General features: G+C 42.0%; 1 protein-coding gene across 1 annotated transcript in view; it reads right to left on the bottom strand.

Annotated features, from left to right (window-relative positions):
* Positions 1-24,226, bottom strand: part of LOC140155190 (triple functional domain protein-like) — a 324,171-nt gene that overhangs the window by 239,340 nt on the left and 60,605 nt on the right. Inside the window, 8 exon segments of the mRNA XM_072177934.1 lie at positions 1,395-1,625; positions 7,977-8,111; positions 8,809-8,929; positions 8,931-8,998; positions 10,454-10,576; positions 12,750-12,996; positions 22,177-22,376; positions 22,876-22,989. Coding sequence (XP_072034035.1) covers positions 1,395-1,625; positions 7,977-8,111; positions 8,809-8,929; positions 8,931-8,998; positions 10,454-10,576; positions 12,750-12,996; positions 22,177-22,376; positions 22,876-22,989 — 1,239 coding nt within the window.

Raw genomic sequence — 24,226 nt, 5'->3', positions numbered from 1 at the left:
TTGTACCATTGTGACAAGGATTGCGCTCGGAAGTTCTAAAGACGTGTTCCAAACCAAACACGGTTACAAGGATACTTCAGACACAAACATGCAGTCTCCGTTCCCCAGATTCTGGGATAAAGTCCAATACTTTTTAACCCGTAAGTTTCTCAGTTGTCAACCCAGAAAGTTGATAAATGATGGCGGCAGTCTAACAGTTTATTAAGATTAAGATTGATAATGAGTTCACCTGAGGTTAACAGAGATGGAAATGTGAGTTTGCTTGAATTATGTTAAGATTAACATTACTCCTGCTTTTGACCTCAGGAAATGCACATAGAATGATGTCCACTTCATGACAATGTTCTTCTTCTTAGAATTACCATTGAGTGTTATTAAAAAACACATTGCACTGTTTTACTATATAGAAATCAACAAGCCACAATGGTCTGAATAACAAACATGCTGTTAATGGTTCAGCTCTAAATCATTTTAGACTCTAATCATCCAATTTCAGTCAAATAACACTTTGCCAATCAAATGTTGTCAATGGTCAACAAAAGGGCAAGTCCAACACAACATCATAGGACATCTTCTGATGATGATGTGTGTTACACATCAAAACCTCAAGGTTAGCTGAATTTGTTGTACTGAAAGTCAGTTTAAACTTTTAGAAATTTGCCACCTGTCTTCAATTGAGACAATCTCCTAACAGGAAAATCAGCAAAGTGAAATGCTTAAAGCTGAAAAATGAGCTTGTAAATTTTTGATGTAAATTTTCTTGGGATACTCTGCGTAACTAAGCCAATTTATCTCAACCTGATCCAACCAGGCCTAAGTTACAAAGTTACAAATGCTGCCTTTATGTAAGATAATTCTTGATACTCTGTGTAGCTAGTTCAATCTACAACTCTGAATGAGTGATTGTTGGTTAAAACAGGTTCATAATTATTTTCAGGTTAATAATCTATCTCATTCGGGTTTGTGCTAAAACACCATGTGATATAATAAATACCCAACCAACCAACATCCAAACAAACCAATACACAGGAAAGTGCAAAGAATACACACTCCTTCCTTCCACGCTCTGTCCTTGCCTCTATCATGTATCACAAATTTCAGTATGCGCCCTCACTCTATTGTCAATCTCTCTTCATTCAAGTAAATTTTAGAAATTCTTCTGATGTTTGGATACACGCTGGTGATTATTGATCATGATAAAGAGGCAAGATTGATGTGCCGATGACCAATGGGTCAAAAGTCTTGTCATCACATCAACCAATCAGCGCCAACAGCGTTAATTTACTTCTGCGTTCAAGCTCGTATATGCTCCATGCACAGCACATACCGCGCAAGATTTTAAAGAAATTACTTTAGTGATTCATGCATTTATGTTCACTCAGATATTCACTAACCTGTGCTGCATCTTGCTGGAACACACACAGTTGCATACGTTGGTGTAAACTGGTCTTCTTCTGGAACCACATCTGGTCTAGATGACGATGATGATGCAACACCTCATGAACTAGATCTAACACCTGACTAGCCGACTTGGAATAGTCTGTCTGTGCCGTGACAGAGTTCTCACTCTCTGGACTTAATGGTTGCTGAAGAGCATCCAACAAGGACTTTCCATCAGAACATAGCTGCAAAAATGAAGTTATAAATTTACTAATGAGTGTGGTTATGCTGACTTGGTTGGACGTGCCACCTGTCATATGTGACATGATTTGGTCCATGGAAGCCAAAGGAGGCATTTTTGAAAATTGGGTAACTAATTATTACCTTACACAAACACCAGGCTATCATATACTGAAAACACCAAATATCTAGCATAATTGGTTCTAAAGTTATGAAGTCTTGCAATGTTTTTTTTTCTTATGTATTTTATTGCTTTTTTTACTCCATATTTTTGCCTTTATCACAATTTCAAATTTGCCGTCTTTGGCCACTATGGACCAGATCATATCACACATGTGACACAATCTGATTCAACCAGGCCAAAGGCAGTTGTAAAGTTGAGACACAGGTAAAAATAGGGAGCAAAAAAACAATGAAATATGTAAGAAAAGTGGTGTTACAAATACTCATAACTTAATAACAACAAAGTATGCTAGGGATGAGAGTAGCATCGCAAAAACATTCTACTTCTGGAATCCTTCTCACAGAAAGGGGAGACCTGGATGCCCTTAGGAAGAACATTGTACAAAGGGCCTTGGATCGGCTTGGCACCAGGTGGTCTGTAGAAGAGGATTCAGAGGTGTAAGCGAGGTAACGATCCACTCCCTGAAAAACATGCGAGCCAAAGGCAAGCACCTCGCCAAATTTCCGGAAGTGCACGGGGCTTGTCCGGGGAATAGGCCGCAGGGTATCAAAAAAAAAAAAAAAAATGACGAATTATCATCATCCAATCCCAGAAATGTTTTTTTTTTTACATTTCGAATTTTTTTTTATTTTATTACATTTCGAATTCCTGGAATTTCCGGAAGACTTACACCTCTGAGGATTAAGGTGCTACCAATGACTGGGCCATTATGGAAGTTTCTCCCACATCAGGCAGCAAGTGCAGAAATGCACAATGCTGTATAATATTGCAACTGATTTCATCATTAAATATGTTACTTGAACAGAGAGGTTAGAATTAGAGGTTAGAGTCTAACTCTGCCATGTTTATGTATGTGTCACTCATGGTGGAAGGATAGGTTAAGTTGGGTCCCGCCAGATTATTTTGCCATATATTAAGGAGACGTATACACACATACTAAGTGGCAGTCAAGGCAGCCAAGTTAGCTCAATCCATAAGGCGTTTGAATATGGTGTGAGGTTCTGGGTTCGAACCCTGTTGGAGTGTCAGTGATAGTATGCTCTTGTATAAAAATTGAGTTAGCCTGAAAATCCACTGGACAAGGAACTTAAACTTACTGCTAATTGTCCTGGTGATCCTGGCTGTGATAGTCAATTGAGGAATATCTAATGGGGGCGTGGTGGTCAGCGACAACCTGTAGAGTGTGCTGAGGCTTGTGGATACTTAGAAATCATTGAGCTTTTTTTAAGTGCTACATGTACATTGTACAACCCTTTGTAATGCTCAAGCTTCAAGACAACAATTAAAATTTGATTTTGACGTTTTCCAATAAATGCTACTTAGGTCCTCATGTGTGCCACTCAAATATGTGTGATTTTAATATGTGTGACTTTACCTAGGTACCAGTCTTTCTTAGAATAAATCCTCCTCTAGTCAATCTTCAAGATTTGAGCCCCATTTTTCATTGAATACAAAATGTAAGAAATTAAAAACTCTGTCACCTTGCATATTGCTTTTAGGCACACATGGGAAATACATTATGCTCATGGCCTGTTAGCAATGTGAACATGAAGTGTGAGTAATAAATCTGCATTATTAATGTTTGATGCTAATGTTCAAGCAATTTGGCCGATTGACATTCCTGGAGGGCACTGACATTAAAAGGTGGTATGGGTATGTGTGACAGCCTCCGTCAGGTTTAAACACCCCCTCCCTTTTAACGACTCTCGGGCAGTTCACAAAACCCCAGTTAAACAGAAAATGCTCAAAATGTAATTTCCAATCAAAACTTTGGACATTTTGATTTTTCAGTTTTATTTAAATTGTGGGATAGGCTTTTTTTCAGCTTTATATATCCACACATTTGCAAAATTCAGTGACTAAAAGAAAATATCACATATGTGGTTGTAAAATGGTTGAGGCATTTTGACTTATTATATTATAGATATCTTACCAAATTTGGACCTACTGAATCCAAAATGGCAGATGCCATGGTTTTTTTTAAGTCTATGACACTCTAAATTATCCCATAGGGTTATACAGGGGTCAAAATTCATACATGCTTGGATTTCACTAAAAATTATCTGTCTGGTCATAAGGATCACAAAAAGATCAAGTTTATGCATGTATGACCTGTGGTTGCGGAGTTATATGTCAAATAAGGTCAGGTCAATTTTCAAGTGGTACAGGGGTCAGAAGTGGTCAAAAAGTTTTTCGTAAAACTTGAACCAAATTGCTTGTCTAGCTTCAGGGAGTCAGACAGAGAATTGTTTCTGCTTAGATCCTACAATCCCCGAAAAATGTCCTTGAAACGCTTTAGGCATCTTGAATGAAATCAAAAGTGTATTTTTAATGTGGATAAAAATGTTCAATATTTGGAATTAGAAGAAAGCTGGGCCATCAATTAACACTTGTCCCCCCCCCCCCCCCATCATTCAATGTTGCGACACTTTGGAGACACGCTGAACACATTTGCACGTTTCAACATTGCACGGGGAGTGGGGAGACTTATTTTCCCTAAAGACGCTTTAATGTTTCAAGACATATTTCGGGATTGTATGAGGCAATTGCTAAAATTAACATCTGATTTTAAACTTTTGGCTGTAACTTTAAAACTACTTGATAGAATTACTCCAAATTTTCAATGAATATTAGTTAATGCATAAGCTATGATGTGGATATAAAATAAAACAACTTATTGTATCAATTTTGACTATATCGCCCTGCACTACAAGCAGGTTGCACCCATCACCTGTGTATGTCTACAATCATAGATTGAATACAATAGCGCTCTTTTCAAACATTACTATTCTTACAGATGTGAGTGATCAGCATGATATAGTTCAGTGGATATGTATCGCGTGAACGCTGCAGTGCAGGGCAATATAGTCAAAAAACGACCTTTTTCACCTTTTTTTAGATCAAAGCCCTCCCCCCAAAGCAAAAAAAAAACACAAAAAACAAACCAATAAAAAAATCGCATTAGTACGCTCATGAAGTAGGCCTATTCTTGCAGAGATTTCTTTAAAATTGATCATTTTTTTTGCGTGAAATGGTAAAGTGCGATTGTAAATCGTCCCATTGAATCACATAGTGATTTGACGGTTTACCATAGTCTAATACTGAATATTAATACAAGGAGTTTCTTTAATTTAGAAATGGTAAACCGTTGACAAAATTCATAATTTAGGCCGATTTGGTGTCAACTTTTATTTGGAAAGTGTTTTGTTTGAAAGCTTGTTCAAAACTACATCTAATTTTACTATTTTACGTTTTGTTAGCTCTAACATTATTTACATTTTACTGATTTTAGCAAATGTAAATCGTCTGTCGAGATTTACCATTTTCATAATCACGAGAATGCAATGCACACCCATATATCACGGAATCCCGTAATTATTTCAACATGACAGCGTGGTGTAATGGACAGTACTGCAGACGGTGAAACGAAAGGCTAGTGGTTCGAGCCCCAACAGTTTCACTTTTTTTCTTCTTTTTTTTTGTGTGTGACTTATTCAAACCAGTAAACTTTTCTTCTATATTCATGACAATTGACATTGTGAAACACGAAAATAAGTTTTAAAACCCTAATTTATATATGGCATGATAATTGATTGTTTTTTTAATTGTAATAAAGACACACATAGATCCGGACATCTTTAAATGTCATGAATATGGGCAATATAGCAATTGTCAGATAACACAAGTGGAAGTTTTGGATGAGAAAACGGACATTTTGATGAGAAACGGCCAAAATGGTGAGAATTTAATTTTCTCATTCTTTTGGATGAGAAAATAATAATCGGGGATTAGCAATTGTCACCAGTTTTAATAAGACAATAATGATTGACACACACACCAGGAAGTTTCTCATCCAAGAGAATGAGAAAATTAAATTCTCACCATTTTGGCCGCTTCTCACCAACATGCCCGCTTTCTCATCCAAAACTTCCACTCGTGTAGGAGTTCGTGATCACAGTCTTTATTTAACACGCCACACGGTAGATGTCGTTGTTAAGCAGTGTTTGAGTTGTTGGTGGTGGTGGGAGGGGGGGTAATAGACAGTCGATAACCGACAATCAATGATCAATTAATTGTCAATATTCAATTAAATTCTAAAACCTAACACGGAAATGATGATCACAGACTGTCATGTTCAATCGCAGTCGCTAAGGATGATTAGGGGGGTATATTTGTGTGGTTGAGGGTGGTGGAGGAAAATCGATAATCGATTATCGTAACCCCCCCCCCCCGCACACCCCCACGTTCAAGTTTCATACGTTTTCATAAGTATTTACTTATAGAGTGCTTGCACATAAGGTCATTAGTTCAAATCATCTCCTCTATAGGCACGCTCCAGAAGATATGCAAATGGATGCAGTACAAAAGAATTATTTGACCACTATCTAAATAAAAGATTAGTTGTTTTATTTTGTGCCCACATCATAGCCTATCTATTAATAAATAGTCATGGAAATTTTTTCACGCGGTACCTATGCATTGAACTATATCATGCTGATCACTCACATCTGTAAGATTAGTATGTATGCAAAGAGCGCTATTGTATTCAATCTATGATTGTAGACATACACAGGTGATGGGTGCAACCTGCTTGTAGTGCAGGGCGATATAGTCAAAATTGATACAATTAGTTGTTTTATTTTATATCCACATCATAGCTTATGCACTAACTAATATTCATTGAAAATTTGGAGTGATTCTTTCAAGTAGTTTTAAAGTTATAGCCAAAAGATTAAAATCAGATGTTAATTTTAGCGATTGCCTCAGACAATCCCGAAAAATGTCCTTGAAACGCTTTTAGGCATCTTGAATGAAATCAAAAGTGTATTTTTAATGTGGATAAAATGTTCAATATTTGGAATTAGAAGAAAGCTGGGCCATCAATTAACATTTTGTCCTTCCCCCCCCCATCATTCAATGTTGCGACACTTTGGAGACACGCTGAACACATTTGCACGTTTCAACATTGCACGGGGGAGTGGGGAGACTTATTTTCCCCTAAAGACGCTTTAATGTTTCAAGACATATTTCGGGGATTGTAGACCTATACCTTCTTTGCCATTTAATATAGGCCTATTCACTATTACTTTTTGGCAGACATGAGAAAGACATTATTTCCATGGCCTATTAGCAGCTGCAGTGTGTACTAATATTAAGTGTGAATAATAAATCTGCATTTATTAATGAATTTTACTTTGATAATGTTGGAAAAATGTAATCAAATTCAACATTAGCGTCAAATTGTGTCACATTTATGAACATCTTCTTCAGTCCTGATAAGCTTATAGTTCGTGAGTAGTGCCAAAACTGTGAAATGAACATACGCTTAATTTGGAAAAGTGTCATTTTGGATATCCTGACCTAGAATTCTTACCCGGGTTGGCCAAGGACAGGGAGGAACCACCTTACAGGCTATGGTCAAAACTTTATGCAAAAAATTTACATTTCTGCTTGATGTAACTTGGGTTTAGAAGTTAGGTTTCTCAAAAGTCAAAGGTTAATTTCCAAGTTGTAAATGGTAAAGAAGTAAAGTTTCTCTAGTTTTTATGAAAGTTATGGTAAATTGTCTATAGATGATTCAGAAAAAGAATAGTTTACACTACCTCCAATGTCTGGTTGATGTGATAAAGATGTCATATTTCAACAAGATCTAATGTTTTTGTTTTTTTACCTTTGTTATCATGCAATTTGGTAATGTTACATTGTAGATAGTGCAAATTTTCCTTTTTCTGAATCGATGTAAATCATCTTCAGCGAGTGAGTTATCATCTTTGGGCAGATAAACAGTTTGCTCTAATGTTTAGAGAAACTTTAATTTTAGAGCCCTGTACAACCTTAAAATTGACCTATGACCTTTCAATCCACTTATTTGGAATCGTAGGTCACATTGTGGAAAATTGACCTTTTTGAGATCTCTGGGTCTAAACAAATGATTTGATAATACTCTGGGTCTAAACGAATCATTTGATAATACTTTGAAGTTAAATTTGGAGCACTTTTCAAATTTTGACCCTTGTATAACTCTCTGGGCTCATTTATGGTGGTCATTTATTTCAAAGGTGATAAGTGGCATCACACAGATCCTGAATCATTACACATCTCAGTGAGACTAAAAATATCAGAAACTATCGCATGTAATGTACTTTTGGTTGAAAGTGAAATGTACACCTACCTCTGTATAGCACTGACTGATGTTTTCAAACAGCTTCTGATGAGTATGTAGTTTTTGTTCTAACTCAGCTATCTCGCTAGGCAATTCCTCCTTCTGCTCACATTGTTCTTGCCAAACGTATACTTGCGACAGATACTAGAGAAACACAAATGAAAAACATTCCATGTTTATATTGATAGATACCATTGTTGATTCATATTTGGGCTCTTAAGGTGAATTTATACTTATTTTTGCAAAAAAAGGGGGAATTGCACACATGCTCGGTATGCAAAAACAATGCTCATTGGGCAAACTATGCATCTTTTTTGCATACTGAGCATGCGCAGGATTCACTTTTCTGCAAAGGTGATGGAGTATAAACTCATTCAGCTTTACTGAAATGCCAACACCTGCTTCTTCCTGGGCTAGCTCAGCCCTACCTCTGTCCAGTGTCATGAATTTCAGCAAGGGCATGCCTAGAAAAAATAGGTAATTTGGCAATCTCCTTGTTAGGAAATTTGGTCATTTGAGTTACAATATCATGGCCGGTATTAATCAGTTCAGTGATTCTTTCAGATTTAGAGAGCAACAAATATATGCGCAATGGGAATGAGCATATTGAGCTACATGTCATCATATCAATCCCAAAATTCAAAATTAAAATTGAAAAACAAATTAAGAATTACATTTCTTTGTACCTTTAAAGGTATTACCAACATGTTCATATCACTAACTCGAGTTCAATTTGATTGAGTTTTCAGGATAACATACATGTTATAATGATAACCTTTTAGTTCATCTTGCTTAAAAGGAGACATTTTGTTGAATGCACCCAAATTAATCATGGACTCACCTCTTCTGCTTTTCTGTTGAACATAACAGACATAGCCAGTAGAGTACTTCGCTCATCCAAGGCAACGGCAAACGCCCTCCAGTGTTGATCCAGTTGGATAGCGAGTCTGTCAATCTGCTCCGGCGTAGTGTTGACTGTCCGTCAACCTCTTAGCTACAGACATGATGTGATTGATGTGGACATACATACCCTAGTAAAAGCAACGAAAGAAGAGAAATGCCTTGATACAATTGAAAAGTTTAAGCAAATCTGTTAAAATGTGTATATGTGTTTGAAGTTGAAGAATTTTCAATGGCTGTGTATATGCTTATAATCAGTTTGATTGATTTCTTTGACTGTCAGGTTTAAGTGATTACATTGTTTACACCAATAGGAGGCTATAGCAATTTGAATTTGCAAGACTTTATTTATAAAGCCCTAAACAACACTGAAGATTTTTGATGTGATCAAGCAAAATCAGTCAGAAGTCAGAAATATTGATTTTGAGATAAAGCCAAACAAAGGAAGTATTTCCTTTTGTTTCCTACTGTTTTGGAAACTTTTTATCTGCTCATATTTTTGGACTGGTTGTCGACTGGTTGTCCAAATTCAATGGGGTTTTCTGCAAAATGTTTCTTTGCATATGCTGTTTACAATACTATAAGAAACTGAAAATTGAATATGTCCGACTTAAGACTGATTTTGCTTGATCACACCACATTTGAGCGGTAACAACCAGAAGTTGCAGCGTACGACTAAAAATCATGACGGACAACAGAAAATGTGATGTCTTGCACAACAAAAAAGCCTTTTTCCTTCCACAAACCACATTTGCCTTCCAAACCTGTGACATACTTTTAGAAGAAAATAGCTGAAATACTTACCCTATATTTGACCTTTTATTACAAAATGATAGCTGGCAAACAAATCCTTGACAACCAAATTTTATGTCAACAACTACTTTTGCTCCACAGGCAAATACTAAAGAGAAGTGGTCAAAGTGAACTTTGATCAAATAGCCATTCCAAACTTTGTGCCAAGTCAGTGAGTCAAAATCTAGTTTCATGTTTGTTATTGATATTCTTTATGTAAAGTCAATAGAATTGAACTTGGTTTCACATTTGTTGACTATACACCTGATGTTAAGTCAATAAGTTGAACATTGTGTCCTGCTAGTTTATGACGTTTTTACAATATTTAAAACAAATAAAAAACAAACAGGACTGTCAAACATGCCTATTATTTGGCGACTGATTCTTTGAAACAAACTCATTGTGACATTCTGAAAAATAGGATACAAAAGTTTGATTGATCAGGTGATTGCTAATACCTAGGCTTAGAGAAAAAAAACACAATTTTTGACCAAAAATGTGAGATGGCAACTTCAAAATGCGAGAAAAAACAAGATTTATGCCCCAAAATTGGCGGAAAAAAAAATATAAAAGAATAAAGAATATTTTTGTAAATTCAGACTGGAAAATCAGGTCAAACTTAAGCTTTTTTAGTTGCAATGGTTGTTGGTTGTCAAATTCTGCAACAATGTAACACAGAAATAGATTTTTCGTGGCAGAAATTGATCTTTTAAAAGCGAGAAAAGCACTAAAAAGCGAGATTCACGGCGAGAAAAGCTAGATTGCGTTTTCTCTCTAAGCCTACTAATACCTACCATTGATTGTGCAGCAAACTGATGGTGTTCTTCTTGTAATTCGCTGGCCATTTGAGCCGAGGTGCCAATGTCAGTATGGTTGACAAGAAATAACTGTTGATTATGCTCCAACCATTCCGTCATCTAAAACAAGAAATCAAACAACAAAGTCATTTACAGAGTTGTATTAATCAATATTGAATATTATCTCCATTTGTTAGGCAGGTGGGGTAAAAAAGTATGATTCTGTTGGTAAAAACTTACTTAAAAATATTGGTCAAAATTTATATTTTGGATTTAGACTTTTCAACATTTCAAGTTACGTTTCAGGGAGGGGAGGGGGTCAGCCTTCTAATGAAAACACTTTCATTCATAGACGTCTTTGAATTTTGGTTTGTTCCCTTACAGATTCATAGTAACGCTTCTGTGAATTTACGCGAGTGCGAGTTGGGACTTTATTGACTCGCGCAGTAACAAAAGCCGAATAATTTCCACCTTATATAAGCCGAACAAACTTTAAGGCTCTACACAAGAAATTTGGCATGCAATTCTTCTTTGGCAATCTGTTTTTCACTTTCCAAACATTAGTGTTTCACAGGTACTCATACATTGCAACATTTGACAAGAACATTTTACCATTTCACTAATTTGAAATAAAGTTATTAAAGAGGGTTTTGTTTGTGACTTGTTAAAAGAATAGAACTTAGTAATGAAATGTGTTTCCTTCTTGTTTTTTACTGCAAGTTTTCTCGTAAACCTCAGATTCTTGCTTCTTATATTGTCTGCTTTCACAAATACATGTCACAAATGCGACCCTGTTCGATTCACTGTCACTACTATTGGAAATTATGAAATCCGAGATGTAATCATTGTTAACTTGTCCTGAAAATACTTGTACAACCCTGCAAGTCTAGCATACGTGGTGACAATCTTATTGACTTTTCAGGGAACAACTGTTATTCACCAGCGTTAAGCTGATTTGTACCTATTCCACTCTTTCCTTATTAGAATAGGTTTATAGGACATCTGTTGAAATCTTAAAAGAGAAAATACTTTATCATATGGACAATAATCAAACTTTTCAAGTTCGAACAAAAGTGGTTTTGTTTATTTTTATAAGTTAATCCACCTTAGTCAATCTGGTTTCTCTAAGGGCCAGTTTCTCGAACCATGGGTAGTAATCAGGCTTCTTTTAAGAAGCCTACTGCCCATGATAGCCTGATAGCTTAAAAGCTATCAGGCTTAAGCCCAATTAGTCCTATATACCAGTGATTACAATTTCACATCGACATCACCTAGAAAGATAAATTAATAAAATGGTTCCACTTGGTAGGGCTAGCCTGCTGGCTTAGGAAGCCTGACCACTAGCCAAGCGTCAAGAAGCCGGACCAAAATGTTCTAGTCACAAATTCAACAAACAAAACAAACCAATATAATTAGTATGTTTTCGCACAGGATTGCTCTGTTTAAACATAATAAACAAGTACTTGAAACAAAATCTCTGTTTAGTTATCCAAATGAATGAACACAAATGTCAACTGACAGTTTAAATACAAATGTTCAATCAGGAGCAACTTTCTTTTTGGTGTGTCTTTGGAGAATTAAATTTTTTCCAAACTACAATACAGATTTGAAGTTGGGTACAAATTCACTCTATTTTATGGAACCATTTACTTTAAAAATCATTACCAAAAAATTGGACCAAATGAGATAGATGTCAAGGTTTTCTTTATTTTGTTTTTAAGGTTCACTATATCAACAAGGGAAGGGGCTTATGTATCATACACTAGGACATAGAAACGTTCAAACATTACATCTATGTTCCAGTTTATGATGCGTAAGCCTCTTCCTCTGTTTGTGTGATTAGGCTGGCGGGTAAGCATCACTAATTGATCTCGTACACTGGTGTGTAATGTGCTGTTAGTACTGTTTACCCTGACTGCTCATATCTTTAAGTACCAGACTTGAGTCCTGTTTATCAGGGACAGTATATACAGCTCAGTGGTTAGAGCACTTGCCCCACAAGCAAGAGGTCTGGGGTTCAAGTCCATGTACAGGCAGGTATGTCCGGAGTTTTTACTCTGGTTTATCTGCCTATGCATGTTATGTTTCCACTTGAAATTTCATGTTATTGTGCTTGTGTGCGATGCGTGATTCTTCTTTCCCCTGTTTACTATATCCTTTATGGATAAATAATGTACTCTGGCAAACAGAAATATCATAAACTCTATGTCACCTCACCCACATTATTCTACCAAAACAGGGCACTTCATTCCTTGATTGAGACATGAACTTCGGTGCTTCAATTGACACTAACCTTTTTACAGTCTTGCTCAAACAATCTAAGCTGTAAACACTGTTCTAACTTCATCTTCTTGAGTTGCCAGAGTTGCTGTAGTTGTTGTCTAGTGGCCCCTATACTATCCAGCATCCTGTTGATACGTGGGGAAGCTTGCTGAAAGTCTGGGCTAGCCGCTGTGCTTGATGTACTGGTGAAACTGCCGTGACTACTGCCTGAATAGCCACTGTCAACGGTAGCATCATCAGTGTACATGCCACATATCCTGCAAATATAAAATACAATACAAATGAATAAATATATAAATTGCAGATTTATATAGCGCCTTTTTCCAGATCTTGAAGGATTCAAAGCGCTGTAATTTCCCTGCCATGGTGAATCATCACAATCAGATTGCATCAACTAGGCCAGTTGCAGCTGAACCTAGCGCAGACCTATCCACACTTAGAATGTAACATCCACCAATTTTCTGTGCAGCTCCCCAAATTCCACTGGGTGAAGGAAGTTTTTGATAACTAATCAACTAATCACCATTTTTTTTAAAGCAGTAGGAAACCGGAGATCCCGGAGAAAACCTGCAAGAGCGAGCATGGAATCGGGATAAATCAAATGCACATACAGTCTTTGGGGACGGCTGGGGCTTAAACCCGGGACCTCAGTGGTGCAAGGTGAGGGAACTACCGCTGCGTCAACTCGCTCTACAAAGCAGTGTTGAGTCATAAAGGAACATTGATGATTATATTCCAACATTTGTTGAACTTTTCATCAAAATAATTCATTTTTGTCATGCATACATTAGTCTTTGCTTTTGTTAAAATGGGGAATTGCGCACACCTGTTGTTGAGAAAGACAACTGCTAATTGTTGAAATGCCTGCACAGAAGTGACTTTACTGGAATAGTTTGATGAAATGTTTAATAATAAATAATATGCTAACAGTCTTAACATCTTAAAGGAGTATTTTGTGATCCTAACATCCCCTTTTTATGACATTTGTCAGCAGATATCCATGCAAAAAGCTTATTCCAAAAATTTCAGTTGATTCAGATTTTGCATTTGTGAGTTATGCATGATTATGTGTATTACACTGGTCCATAGGCCACTGTTTTAATTTTGTTCTGGTGTTCCAGAATGAAATTCAAATTTGGCAATATTTTTGCAAAACTAACTAATCTGCAAAAAAATTGTGTACATAAACATGATGTAGCCAGAGGTTTCCAGTGTTATAAAAATCTTAACTTTTTTGTGAAAAGTGGGGGAAGAGGCTGTGTTTTGCAAAATGCCCCTTTAAGGTGATTTTACTTCTTGTATGCTTCACAAGACAAATCAACCTGCATGGCACATAGTTACCTTTAAATTTTAATTTTGAATTAGAGCCATCAGAGCATTAGAGCTTATCCCTATCATATTTCAATGTTCAAAATCATGGGCGTATCTTCTAAGGTTGTGATGGTTATTATTTTTCTAGCAGTAAAATTTTTCTAGCAGGTAAGCTATACATGCAGTAAATCTTGCTTTTTTCTATGGTTATATACTCTGTATTATACACAACTGAATGCACAATAAACAACAGGGAGATATTCTGAAAATAATGGGGCTATATTGCAGCCAATTTGGACAAAAAGTACCTACTAAAAAGTTGCTAAACCATATGAAAATGTTTAGCCAAAAAAGTGGGAATATTTACTGTTCAAGGCTCAAAAGTTAGCCCTTGGTCTCTTAATAACTGTAAGTTCTATTATGGATCAGGCCAGTTCTAACACCTATTCAATTACACAAGATACCAAGCTGTAAATTTGAGACTTGTAAGTAACAATCTCACCTAAAGGTACTCTTCAATCAAACCTTGAATGCTTAAGAAATCAGCAAAATATGTACAACTTGAAGTTGAAATGTTGACATGCCAGTTTGAGCAACAACAGTTGGTCCAATCTGGGGCAATGGGCAAATTATTAGCCCTGCTGCTGTGCAACAGTCATGATGACAGATGACAAAATAGTCCCAAACAGAAATGTTTGGTAGACTCATAACCGGTGCGATCTTACCTTTCCGATGTTGATTAAGATACTTCTTGCATCGATCCCGAGATGCGGAAAAAAACCAATAGTCATTTTTTCCCACATCAATGAATAAATAACAAAAAACCCCGATCCCCGGTGGACTCACCCAAAAGGTGACGTCACACCATATGATAAATCCCTTATCCGACTTGGGATCCCCTACTCGGACCAAACTTGTAGGGGTGGCGGGGTCGGGATAATCAACATCGGAAAGGTAAGATCGCACCGGTTATGAGTCTACCAAACATTTCTGTTTGGGACTAGACTCAGTACACCGGTCGATCTTACCGTTCGATGTTGATTAAGATACTTCTTGCATCAACATCTGAAAGATCGATCTAGCAAGTAACCGACGGATGGAGGTACAAGATTGGTCAGCATCTGATCAGGGATCGGGAGCGGGTAACGATGGCTTTCGCGAGGTCAGAAAATATTTTCCCCAGCGGTCGGGAAACAAAAAGACCACGCGATCACAGACATAAACCTCCTTACTTAATAAGTTTGGTGGCTAAGAATAGCGACACTGGTTCTTACCATGCTGAGTATTCTGTATAGTCTGAAAACCTGGTACCCGTACACCACCGTATTATGATCGCCCGAACAATGTCCCGGTAAACCTCCGCCCGTCTCTGATTACTAACGTAAGCGGAAGTATCGTAGAGAAGGGCGAAGGTGGCTTCGGGACACCGCCTGCTAGATCTCCTCAAGGGACAACCGAACGGTATACCCAAGATGATGAGATAGCTCGTGTCGAGTGGGTCGTGGACGCGAAACCTTCGCGATCCCCGGACCCACCAACACCTGGACCAGCCATTGCGACAGCGGCTGGACCGAAAGGCTCTGTAAGGGTGATGAATGCGGTCGTGAGTCCCTCGCAAGGCTTGTGTTCGGAAGAAATAGTGCTGCAGCGCCTTATCGGACACCCCAGCCTATCTTTGGCTTCAGCCGAACCTTGACCAACCCTGGGGATTGGAGAGGGACGAATGTCGGTATGCACCGCGCCCGTTCGTAGTCACGAGAACAGAGCGCCGAAACAGTGTCGCTCCAGTGTTTGTGAACACGGAAGCTAACCTCGAGACCGTGTGCAACTCAGCACCGCCGTCCGAAGCCAACGCCAAACCGGAAAGCCATCTTGAGAGTTACGTATTTAAGCGTCGCTTTTGACGGAAGGTCAAAAGGTGACCCTTAAAGTAATCTAAGACTGTGTTGGGATCCCTTAGGAGGATCACTTTCCTTTTTGGTAGACACTCGTTGAACATACCGTCGAGGCGTAGACTAATAAGGTAACCATCGGCTATGATAGTCGACCCGTCTTCGAAACCTCGGTGAATGGAGAGGACAGCTGACTTATAGCTGGCCCAAGTGGCCCGCTGAAGTCTTGCTTGGAACTTTTCTGTCAGAAACTCCGGAACTAGCAGCACAGAGGCTCTAGCGGGAGAGCTATTTGTCTCATTGCACCAAGCGTGGTATGGAGCCAGACTCTGGCTATACGCACGGAGGGTAGACTTCCGTCTAGCCCGGCGATGAGAAAAACAGCTTCTGATGAAAAGTATCCCTCCGCTGCGTGTTCCTGGTAAGGGCCATGCAGCTAACTGCAGGTGCTCTAGTGATAGACTGGTACCTCCGCTCCGGGCATCCGGAGTAGATCTGGTACCTGGGAGTGCCAGCGGCCTTGCCGCTAGCAGAATGACAATGCAGTCTTCCCACCCGATCTTGGCCACCACCCTCATGAGTAGTGAGATCGGAGGACTGCATAAGCTGTCATCCTCCCAGTCTATGGACAGAGCGCCCACGGTGAATGCTTGGGGGTCCGCGACCCTTGAGCAGTACACCGGCAGTGGATGATTGCGATGAGATGCGAACCGATCTTTCGAGGGGTGGTACATCCCTTGAAGATCGTCTGAGCGTTTCTCGCGGAAAGGGACCATTCTGCTGGTCCCGACACCTTCCTCGTGACAGATTGTGCGCGAGGATGCTGGTGACGCCGCGATGTGTATCGCTCTCATCGTAATCTGCCTGAACTTGCACCACCCTATCAGGTGTCGTGCATGCAGGCTCAATCGTGGTGGCCCGGAGTCCCCTTGTCTGTTGGGGTAGGCTACCACGGTTGTGTTATCCGTCAGGACAACGGTATGTGATTCCACGATCACCTCCTCGTAAGCGAGGGAGGTTGATGTGAAACTCTGTCTCTATGGCCCCATAGGCCGAGGCGGAGTCTCCGTGGATGTGGACCCCCAGCCCGTTTTGGCTATGGTCGTCACTACGTGACATACCGGGGTGCAGGAAACCTGACACCCTGGGTCAAATTGGGCTGATGGGTCCACCACCAGAGTTCCTCTCGCGCGATCTCCGACAACGGAGCCGCGGGGGATATTGGGTGACGACTGGGCCTGCAAGCAGGCTAGAAGGTGTAGTTGGGTAAGCCTAACGTAGAAACGGCAGTACAGTACGAGGTCTACCATACTGGCCATTAGGCCTACCACCTTCATCCATGTCACAGCGGGTTTTGCCCGAGACTCGGCCAAGAGTCAGGCACACCGCACCATGTTCGTCACCCGCTCGGGTGAGAGCACCGCGAACCCCTCCGTGAGGGTGATCTGGGCCCCTACAAATAGTGGTGTCTGCGTCGGGACCACGCTGGACTTTTTTGAGCTGATCAAAAATCCAGGGTCCCGCACCCTACGGACTATCAACCCCATGAGACCCGTAGTCTTCAGTGGAGTGCGTCCGTATATGAGCCAAACGTCCAGGTAGCAACTGATGTTGACACCCCTGTGCTTCAGATGCGCTGCCACCGCTCTGACCAAGAGTGTTAAACACCCTGGGAGAGATGGACAGGCGGATGGCGGTATCAAAACTGGTAATTTTGATCCTGTACCTAGAAGCGCAGATGCCTCCGATCTTGAGAGGCGATTGGCATATGCAGATAGGCGTCCGAGAGATCTAGCGATGCTGTTCCCATGCCCCTGATGGGGCAGGCTAGCACCGAGGCGAGAGTCCCCATTCTGAACCTCTTGGGCCTGAAGAACGTGTTCAACAGCCTGCGGTTCCGGATGGGGCTCCCGTCGCCGGTCTTCCTTGGAGCCAATGGCTCCAAGATCACCCGTAGAACGGGGATAGACCGGGACAATCGCCCGCCGGAGAAGCTGTGTGATCCCTGTCAGTAGTGCCCGACGCTGGGGGCCGTCTGACGGCACTACTGTGGACCTCTGAAATGTGCAGGCGAATGTGGGGAGACTGGGTTGCCAGTCTGTAACCCCCACTCACCACTGACCATACCCAGGCGCTCAAAGAGATGGTTTCCCACCTCTGGGTGAAAGCCATAAGCGGTCGTCCACTGGGAGATCCCCTGTGGAAAAACCGCTGAGCCCCCAGGAATGCTCTGCCTAGCTTCCCTTGGAAGAGCGCTTGCTCTTCTTCGGGCTTGCCAGCTGTTCCTGTGCTACCTTGCGCCTCCCAGAAATGGGTGCTGCAGAGGTAGTGGGCTCGGGTACTGTTGGTGGTGCACGGCCTGCTGAAGTCGGAGCTCCTACCCATGGTAAGGGCAGTTTCCGACCTCTTCAGAGTGCTCCCGTTGGTAGCTTCTTTGCACGGTCCTCCACCGTAGCGCAGAAGCATCCAAAGAGAAAAAGGACCCTGCCTTTCCATCGCGTTGAGCGATTGGAGTGGCAGGCCCCTCCCCCCGGCGCTAAGTGGACACCCTATGGGCTAGGCCCATGGAGCTCTCGTTGAGGCTAGCTGTTAGCACCGCTAATAGGCTCACCTCGCGGAAGAGCTCAGATGTTGTCTGAGCGTGATACGCTTGACGACATCTGGGTCCCTCTCGGATCCCCTCAGGTAGGTCCGTGGTCCTCCGCGTTACACGCAGAGGAAGCGTGCAAGCACGCAGCGCCATAGCTCTACTGAGCTCGACAGCCCCACGATATCTACCCGTGAGGTTTGCCGGGAATGAGAGTGCAGGCGCCCCTGTGAGGAAGCAGCAGCTGAGCATCCTACTGAAAGGATCCCCTGGTCCTCCTCCATGGACTCCCCCCTAGGGGGTGTCCGGAGGAAGATCAGTGCTGTTGCTCCCCTCGGGGCAGCGGGGAAGGAGATTGTAGTGATGTCACTACCGTACTCAGCTTCCGACTCCTTTCCCTCGCCCACAGTATCCGTATCATGCTCCGATGATGACGGTAACTGAGGACGGGCATCTGAAAGCGGGTAAGAAGGCATAACCACTGTGTGGCTCGCCGACTACCTGCCAGCAGAAGAGGGAGTACTCCCGCAAGACCCTGAGGTATCCGCCATGGCACCACTGGGTCCGCATGCTCTCGCAGCCGTCGTCCTAGCGCTAGCAGCACAGGGCCTACCCTGATCAAGATCTGGGTTAGCCCCATGCCGGCTGGCCTGGTCAACAGCTGATGTTGGTACTGCGTGGCCATCGCTAGGCGACACTTGCCACGGTGCTGGGCCGTGGAAGAAACACCCTGCGGCGGGTACCACGGGCATACCCAGCCGGCAGCTGACCCTGAAAGGATCCGCCACCAGGGTAACCCCATGGTACTGCAGTACCAGCACCGCCTCCCCTTGTTGCCACAGAGACTGTGGCGACTAAAGCGGGTGCTGCGGTACCGGTGCGGTATCAGCGTGGGTACCCGTGAGGGTTCCCAACTGTGGACCGCTGTACCCTCGCCACGCTGCGTTCCCTGTTTGGGGGATCAAGCTGTGTGCTGGCGTGGTACCGGCGCGGGACGAGCATGGGTACCCGTGAGGGCTCCGGCTGTGTACCACTGTACCCATGCCTCACTGCGTTCCCCGCAAGGATCAAGCCGTGTATGGGTACCCGCTATACCGGCTGTCCCTTGGCTAGAGGGAGCTTGCCTAGTACCACGGGTAGCTGAGCGTGCATACCCCGATCAATCACCTCGCCACCTGAATAGGCAGCGTCAATCAAGGGAGCTATGCCCTGTTGATTTGACAGTGATCGATCAAGAGAGGGTAATTGACCCATTGACGGTAATGGATCCCCACGCTCCGCTGGCTCTCGAGGACATAAGTGGGTTGTTGATCAGCTAGGCTGTTCAAGCTACTTACTGTATCCTCTAGAGCTTCGCCCAAGGTCGCTGTGTGTGGCGGACCACTCACGGCAGCTATGGGCGGGTGCATAGCGGCTACCACTGAAGTCAAGCCGTAGATCGTCTTTGTAGCTGCCACCGAATGCACCTGGGTCGCTGTCCCGTGAGAGACTGCGAGCCCAACCCCTGAATAATCGCCGGCCAGTCCCTGTGGACAGCCAGCAGCTATTCTAGGGCCCAGGGTATCACTCGGCGGTCCCGCCATGGAACGCTGCCGTGTGACAACCCCAGTTGGTTCTGCTAAGACTACACCCACAGCGTTAGCCGCGGGTATCGCTCTCTCTGCTGAACCCATGCATGCTAGGGTTCAACCCAGGCAAGCCCGGGGTACCCTTGCATGCTGCCCGTCGCTGGCTACTACTGTGGCTGTTTGAGCCCGTAGATATGCCTGCAACAGACGGGTGTCCGCCTGCTAAAAACCCGTGAGGATTTTCGCTAGAGGACTGGTATCCTCCTGCTACAAAACCCGCTAGGGTTTTCGCTGGTGGTTACCGCTCTGCTGCCTGCTACTTTGCTCCGACGTATAGTCAGTGCTTTCGCTGGCTGCTGAGCCTTTGGACCGCGCTAGCAGTCCCCGAAGGAACCGCCTGCTTGTCCGGGGACCGGAGCCCCTTAAGCAGACCTGCCATGACCCATAGGGGCTGTCACAGCAGAATCTACCGTATCGACTGGTATCCTCCTGCTGCAAAACCCGCTAGGGTTTTCGCTGGTGGTTACCGCTCTGCTGCCTGCTACTTTGCTCCGACGTATAGTCAGTGCTTTCGCTGGCTGCTGAGCCTTTGGACGCACTAGCAGTCCCCGAAGGAACCGCCTGCTTGTCCGGGGACCGGAGCCCCCTTAAGCAGACCTGCCATGACCCATAGGGGCTGTCACAGCAGAATCCACCGTATCGACCTTACCAGTGCCCTTGGTAGATTTCTTCTTCGTCTTATGGCGATGACGGAGCCTATCCCAATCGTCAAGCTGGAACTCGGAGAGTCCTAAGCAAAAGAAAGACATCTAGAAGATCGTGAGCACTCCCTGTGGGTGAAACAGAGCGGGTGTGGGGCCCGCTCCGTCACCAGGGAAGGGCAAGCCCGACAGGGCCGAGGCGAAGCGAGGAGAAAAGGGAGGGGGTACTACCCCCCAACACGCGACTCAAGCCCAGTAAGCAAACCTGAGCACGGAGGCTGGTCGCTAACGTTAGTGGTAAAGTAAGGACTGGCTAACTTTATTACTAAAATGTCAGACGGGTCCCTACCAATCCCCACCGTATGAATATCTGATTAACTCGTCTTTATTGGACGGTAATGAAGACATAACGATAGAGTAATCACCCTAACATAGCAACAATAACCTACCGTACATGAAATACAATGTGTATGTACAAACATCTATTGTAACTTACAGGCTGCAATGGTTGTTTTACGTGGGAAACAAAATGAATGGCGTCAACGAGCGCCATTTTGAATTGCTCGTGTGTCCCGTGATACAAACGGAGGCACGATATGTAGCTAAGTTTTGGATCGCTTTTTGTCACTTTTTCGCCAGAAAATGCCGTCAAAACTATCCTCAGCCGAACAATACCGGTTTGGTTTTACCTAAGGTGTGAAACTACAACCGTATATCTCGCCTTTGGTCGAGAAATTGATACACAGTGCTATGAACAATCGATAGGCACGTCTGTGTCAGTCGGAGACCAAGGAGGATAAGTGACGATCATATGGTGTGACGTCACCTTTTGGGTGAGTCCACCGGGGGATCGGGTTTTTTTTGTTATTTATTCATTTATGTGGGACAAAATGACTATTGGTTTTTTCCGCATCTCGGGATCGATGCAAGAAGTATCTTAATCAACATCGGAAACGGTAAGATCGACCGGTGTACTGAGTCTTGATACACTTTGCTATATTCTATGAGCCAAACTTTTACAGCTGTGCAGTCTTGACCAATAAATGCAAGAACTAAAATGTGACCTGCTCCCACAAAATGAGTGTAATATTGCAAGTTTGGAGTTTCAAGACGTTCCAACTGTTGAGATGCTTTAATTGAAGACTCCAATATAGTCGGTGGTATGTCCTTTGAGAGTGGGGAAATAATATGCTGTACTCTGTATTCAATTCTGTCCACAATCACAAAGGGCACACCACTACCAATACATGCGTCTTCAAACAAAGAACATCAACTCAACAGTTGGAACGTCTCGAAACTACCAATTTGCGACTTTACGCTGATTTTGTGGGAGCAGGTCACAGATCTGCATCACCAACTGAAAAATAAAGGGTATTACCTTCTCAGTACTCTATGCCCTTCCTGGTTGATTTCATCCACAGGTATCCTCATGACTTCTTGACGCAGCACTGAGTGGTGTTCAATCATCTGCTGAGAGCCCTCTATGTCCATTGCGAAGTTTATGCAGTTCATCTCACGCTTCAGATGATCTTGGCGGTGCATCAGATCAGATGCCTGGCCGAGAAAATCTTCCAAAGACTGGAAACAAAACAGATGCCATACAGAAGTAAATTAAACATAAAATTGAACACCAGGGAGACAACTTCCATTTGAGTTCAATGGAAGATTCGCCTGCAATATTATATTTATCTCTGCTTGGAATTATTGGCTGATATATTACTTTTCTTTCACAAAATTTTACTGCATCATTTTGTGACTATTTTGATCGATCAACCAAATTTAATTTTTAATTTACTGATAATCAGTTGAGTCCCTTTTGATGATATGTGTCTTATACTGGTCCTTTATTTGTGTTTACTTGTTTTTTCTTATCTTTGAGCATTTGTATGGCTCCTATCTTCCATAAATTTGTAGATAATAGGAGTCTGTGAAAGAAAACTCTATTTTTTTAGGATTCATTTGTTGATTAAATTGGCAATACTTAAGGTAAACAGATATTCATACAAAAAAACAAAGTAAAAATAAAGCAAAAACAAAAAAAAGTTGTGCTTCTGAATAAAGTGAAGTGTTTTCTCACCAATCTGAGTTGAATCCATTCATCATGGTCATAGACAAGAGTACCTTCGAGGTCAGAGGTCAGCTGTCCAGCATCAATGCACTTATGCATGTTTTCTAGAGAAATCATGTTAGTCTGAAGAATAAGGAGAAAAGCAAGATGATATAATTAACCAATATTATATTCACAATTGATCAGAATCCGGACAAACTTCCATTGTATAATAACTACAGGCCTGCATGTTTAATGCATCAAGTGGATTATAATTACAATCTAATTGAAGGGGTGTGGAAAAGGCACTTATTATGTCCCTCCATCCCTCGGCTGTCTTTACCCCTCCACTTACATACACACATACACACACACCCCTCTGTGTTTGCCTCCAAACGTGGACATTGTGTTTTGCTATCTAACCGAGGATGTGTGTATGATGTTTTCATCGCCTAACCGTGGACTAAAATGGCGGATTTTTTTGTGTATAATACGAAACAGAATTTTAGCCATCACCCTGCGGACAGTAGTTTTTACACGTGTGGTCCTTGGTTTCAGGCAAATAGCGTTTAAAGCATCTAGCATGCATTTGAGGTCTTTTGCAGCAGTTTGAGACCGAGGACAGTCCTCGGTTGGAAGTAGGTCCACAGTTTAGGGTGAAAAATCTTGTGTGTGTCCTCGTTTGTCGGCGAACACGTACGCTTCCCCATCAGTTCTATTGTGACTGGGGGCTGGTTCAAACTACTGTGAATATTATAGACTACAGTTTGTGTTACACCTCTGGGTTTATTTCAAACCAAAAATAACATATTAATTCATTTTGGGTCATTTTATCATTAAAATTACATATATCTGTGTGCTTCACATAGTTAAAGATGTAACACAACTGCTGAAAATTGCCAAATTGCTTTTTATGCTGAAATATCATCATCCAATTCTGGAAATTTGCCCCAGATCTGAATTTCCAGCAAATCTGGAAAAGTTGCATCTCTGTATTTTGACTGCTCAGTGGCAGAAGTGGTTAAGTGCAATAGCAGCCTTGTGTAGCTGCCATGTGTAGATGAGTACAATATACTGTGTGTCAATTGCCAAATGTTTACAGGGCAGCTATTGCACTTACCCACTTCTGACACTGAGCATTCAATTTACCCCTAGTCAATCTATTCTAGGAGCAGGTCCACTTTTCAGTTTTTAATTTTACCCTTCTTGGAAATATCTTGTACCTTACTCTTTGATTCAATGGCTCAGTAACAAACTCTGTCTTCCACACAGATATGTTGGTTACATGGAGAGACCTATCTATGGCTGAAGGCTTTGATTACCAGTGGCTAAGTAACAAACTCTGTCTTCCACACAGATATGTTGGTTACATGGAGAGACC

This window comes from Amphiura filiformis, chromosome 6 (genome assembly GCF_039555335.1).
Source record: "Amphiura filiformis chromosome 6, Afil_fr2py, whole genome shotgun sequence".
NCBI lineage: Eukaryota > Metazoa > Echinodermata > Ophiuroidea > Amphilepidida > Amphiuridae > Amphiura > Amphiura filiformis.
This window is presented reverse-complemented; position numbering and strand designations above follow the sequence as displayed.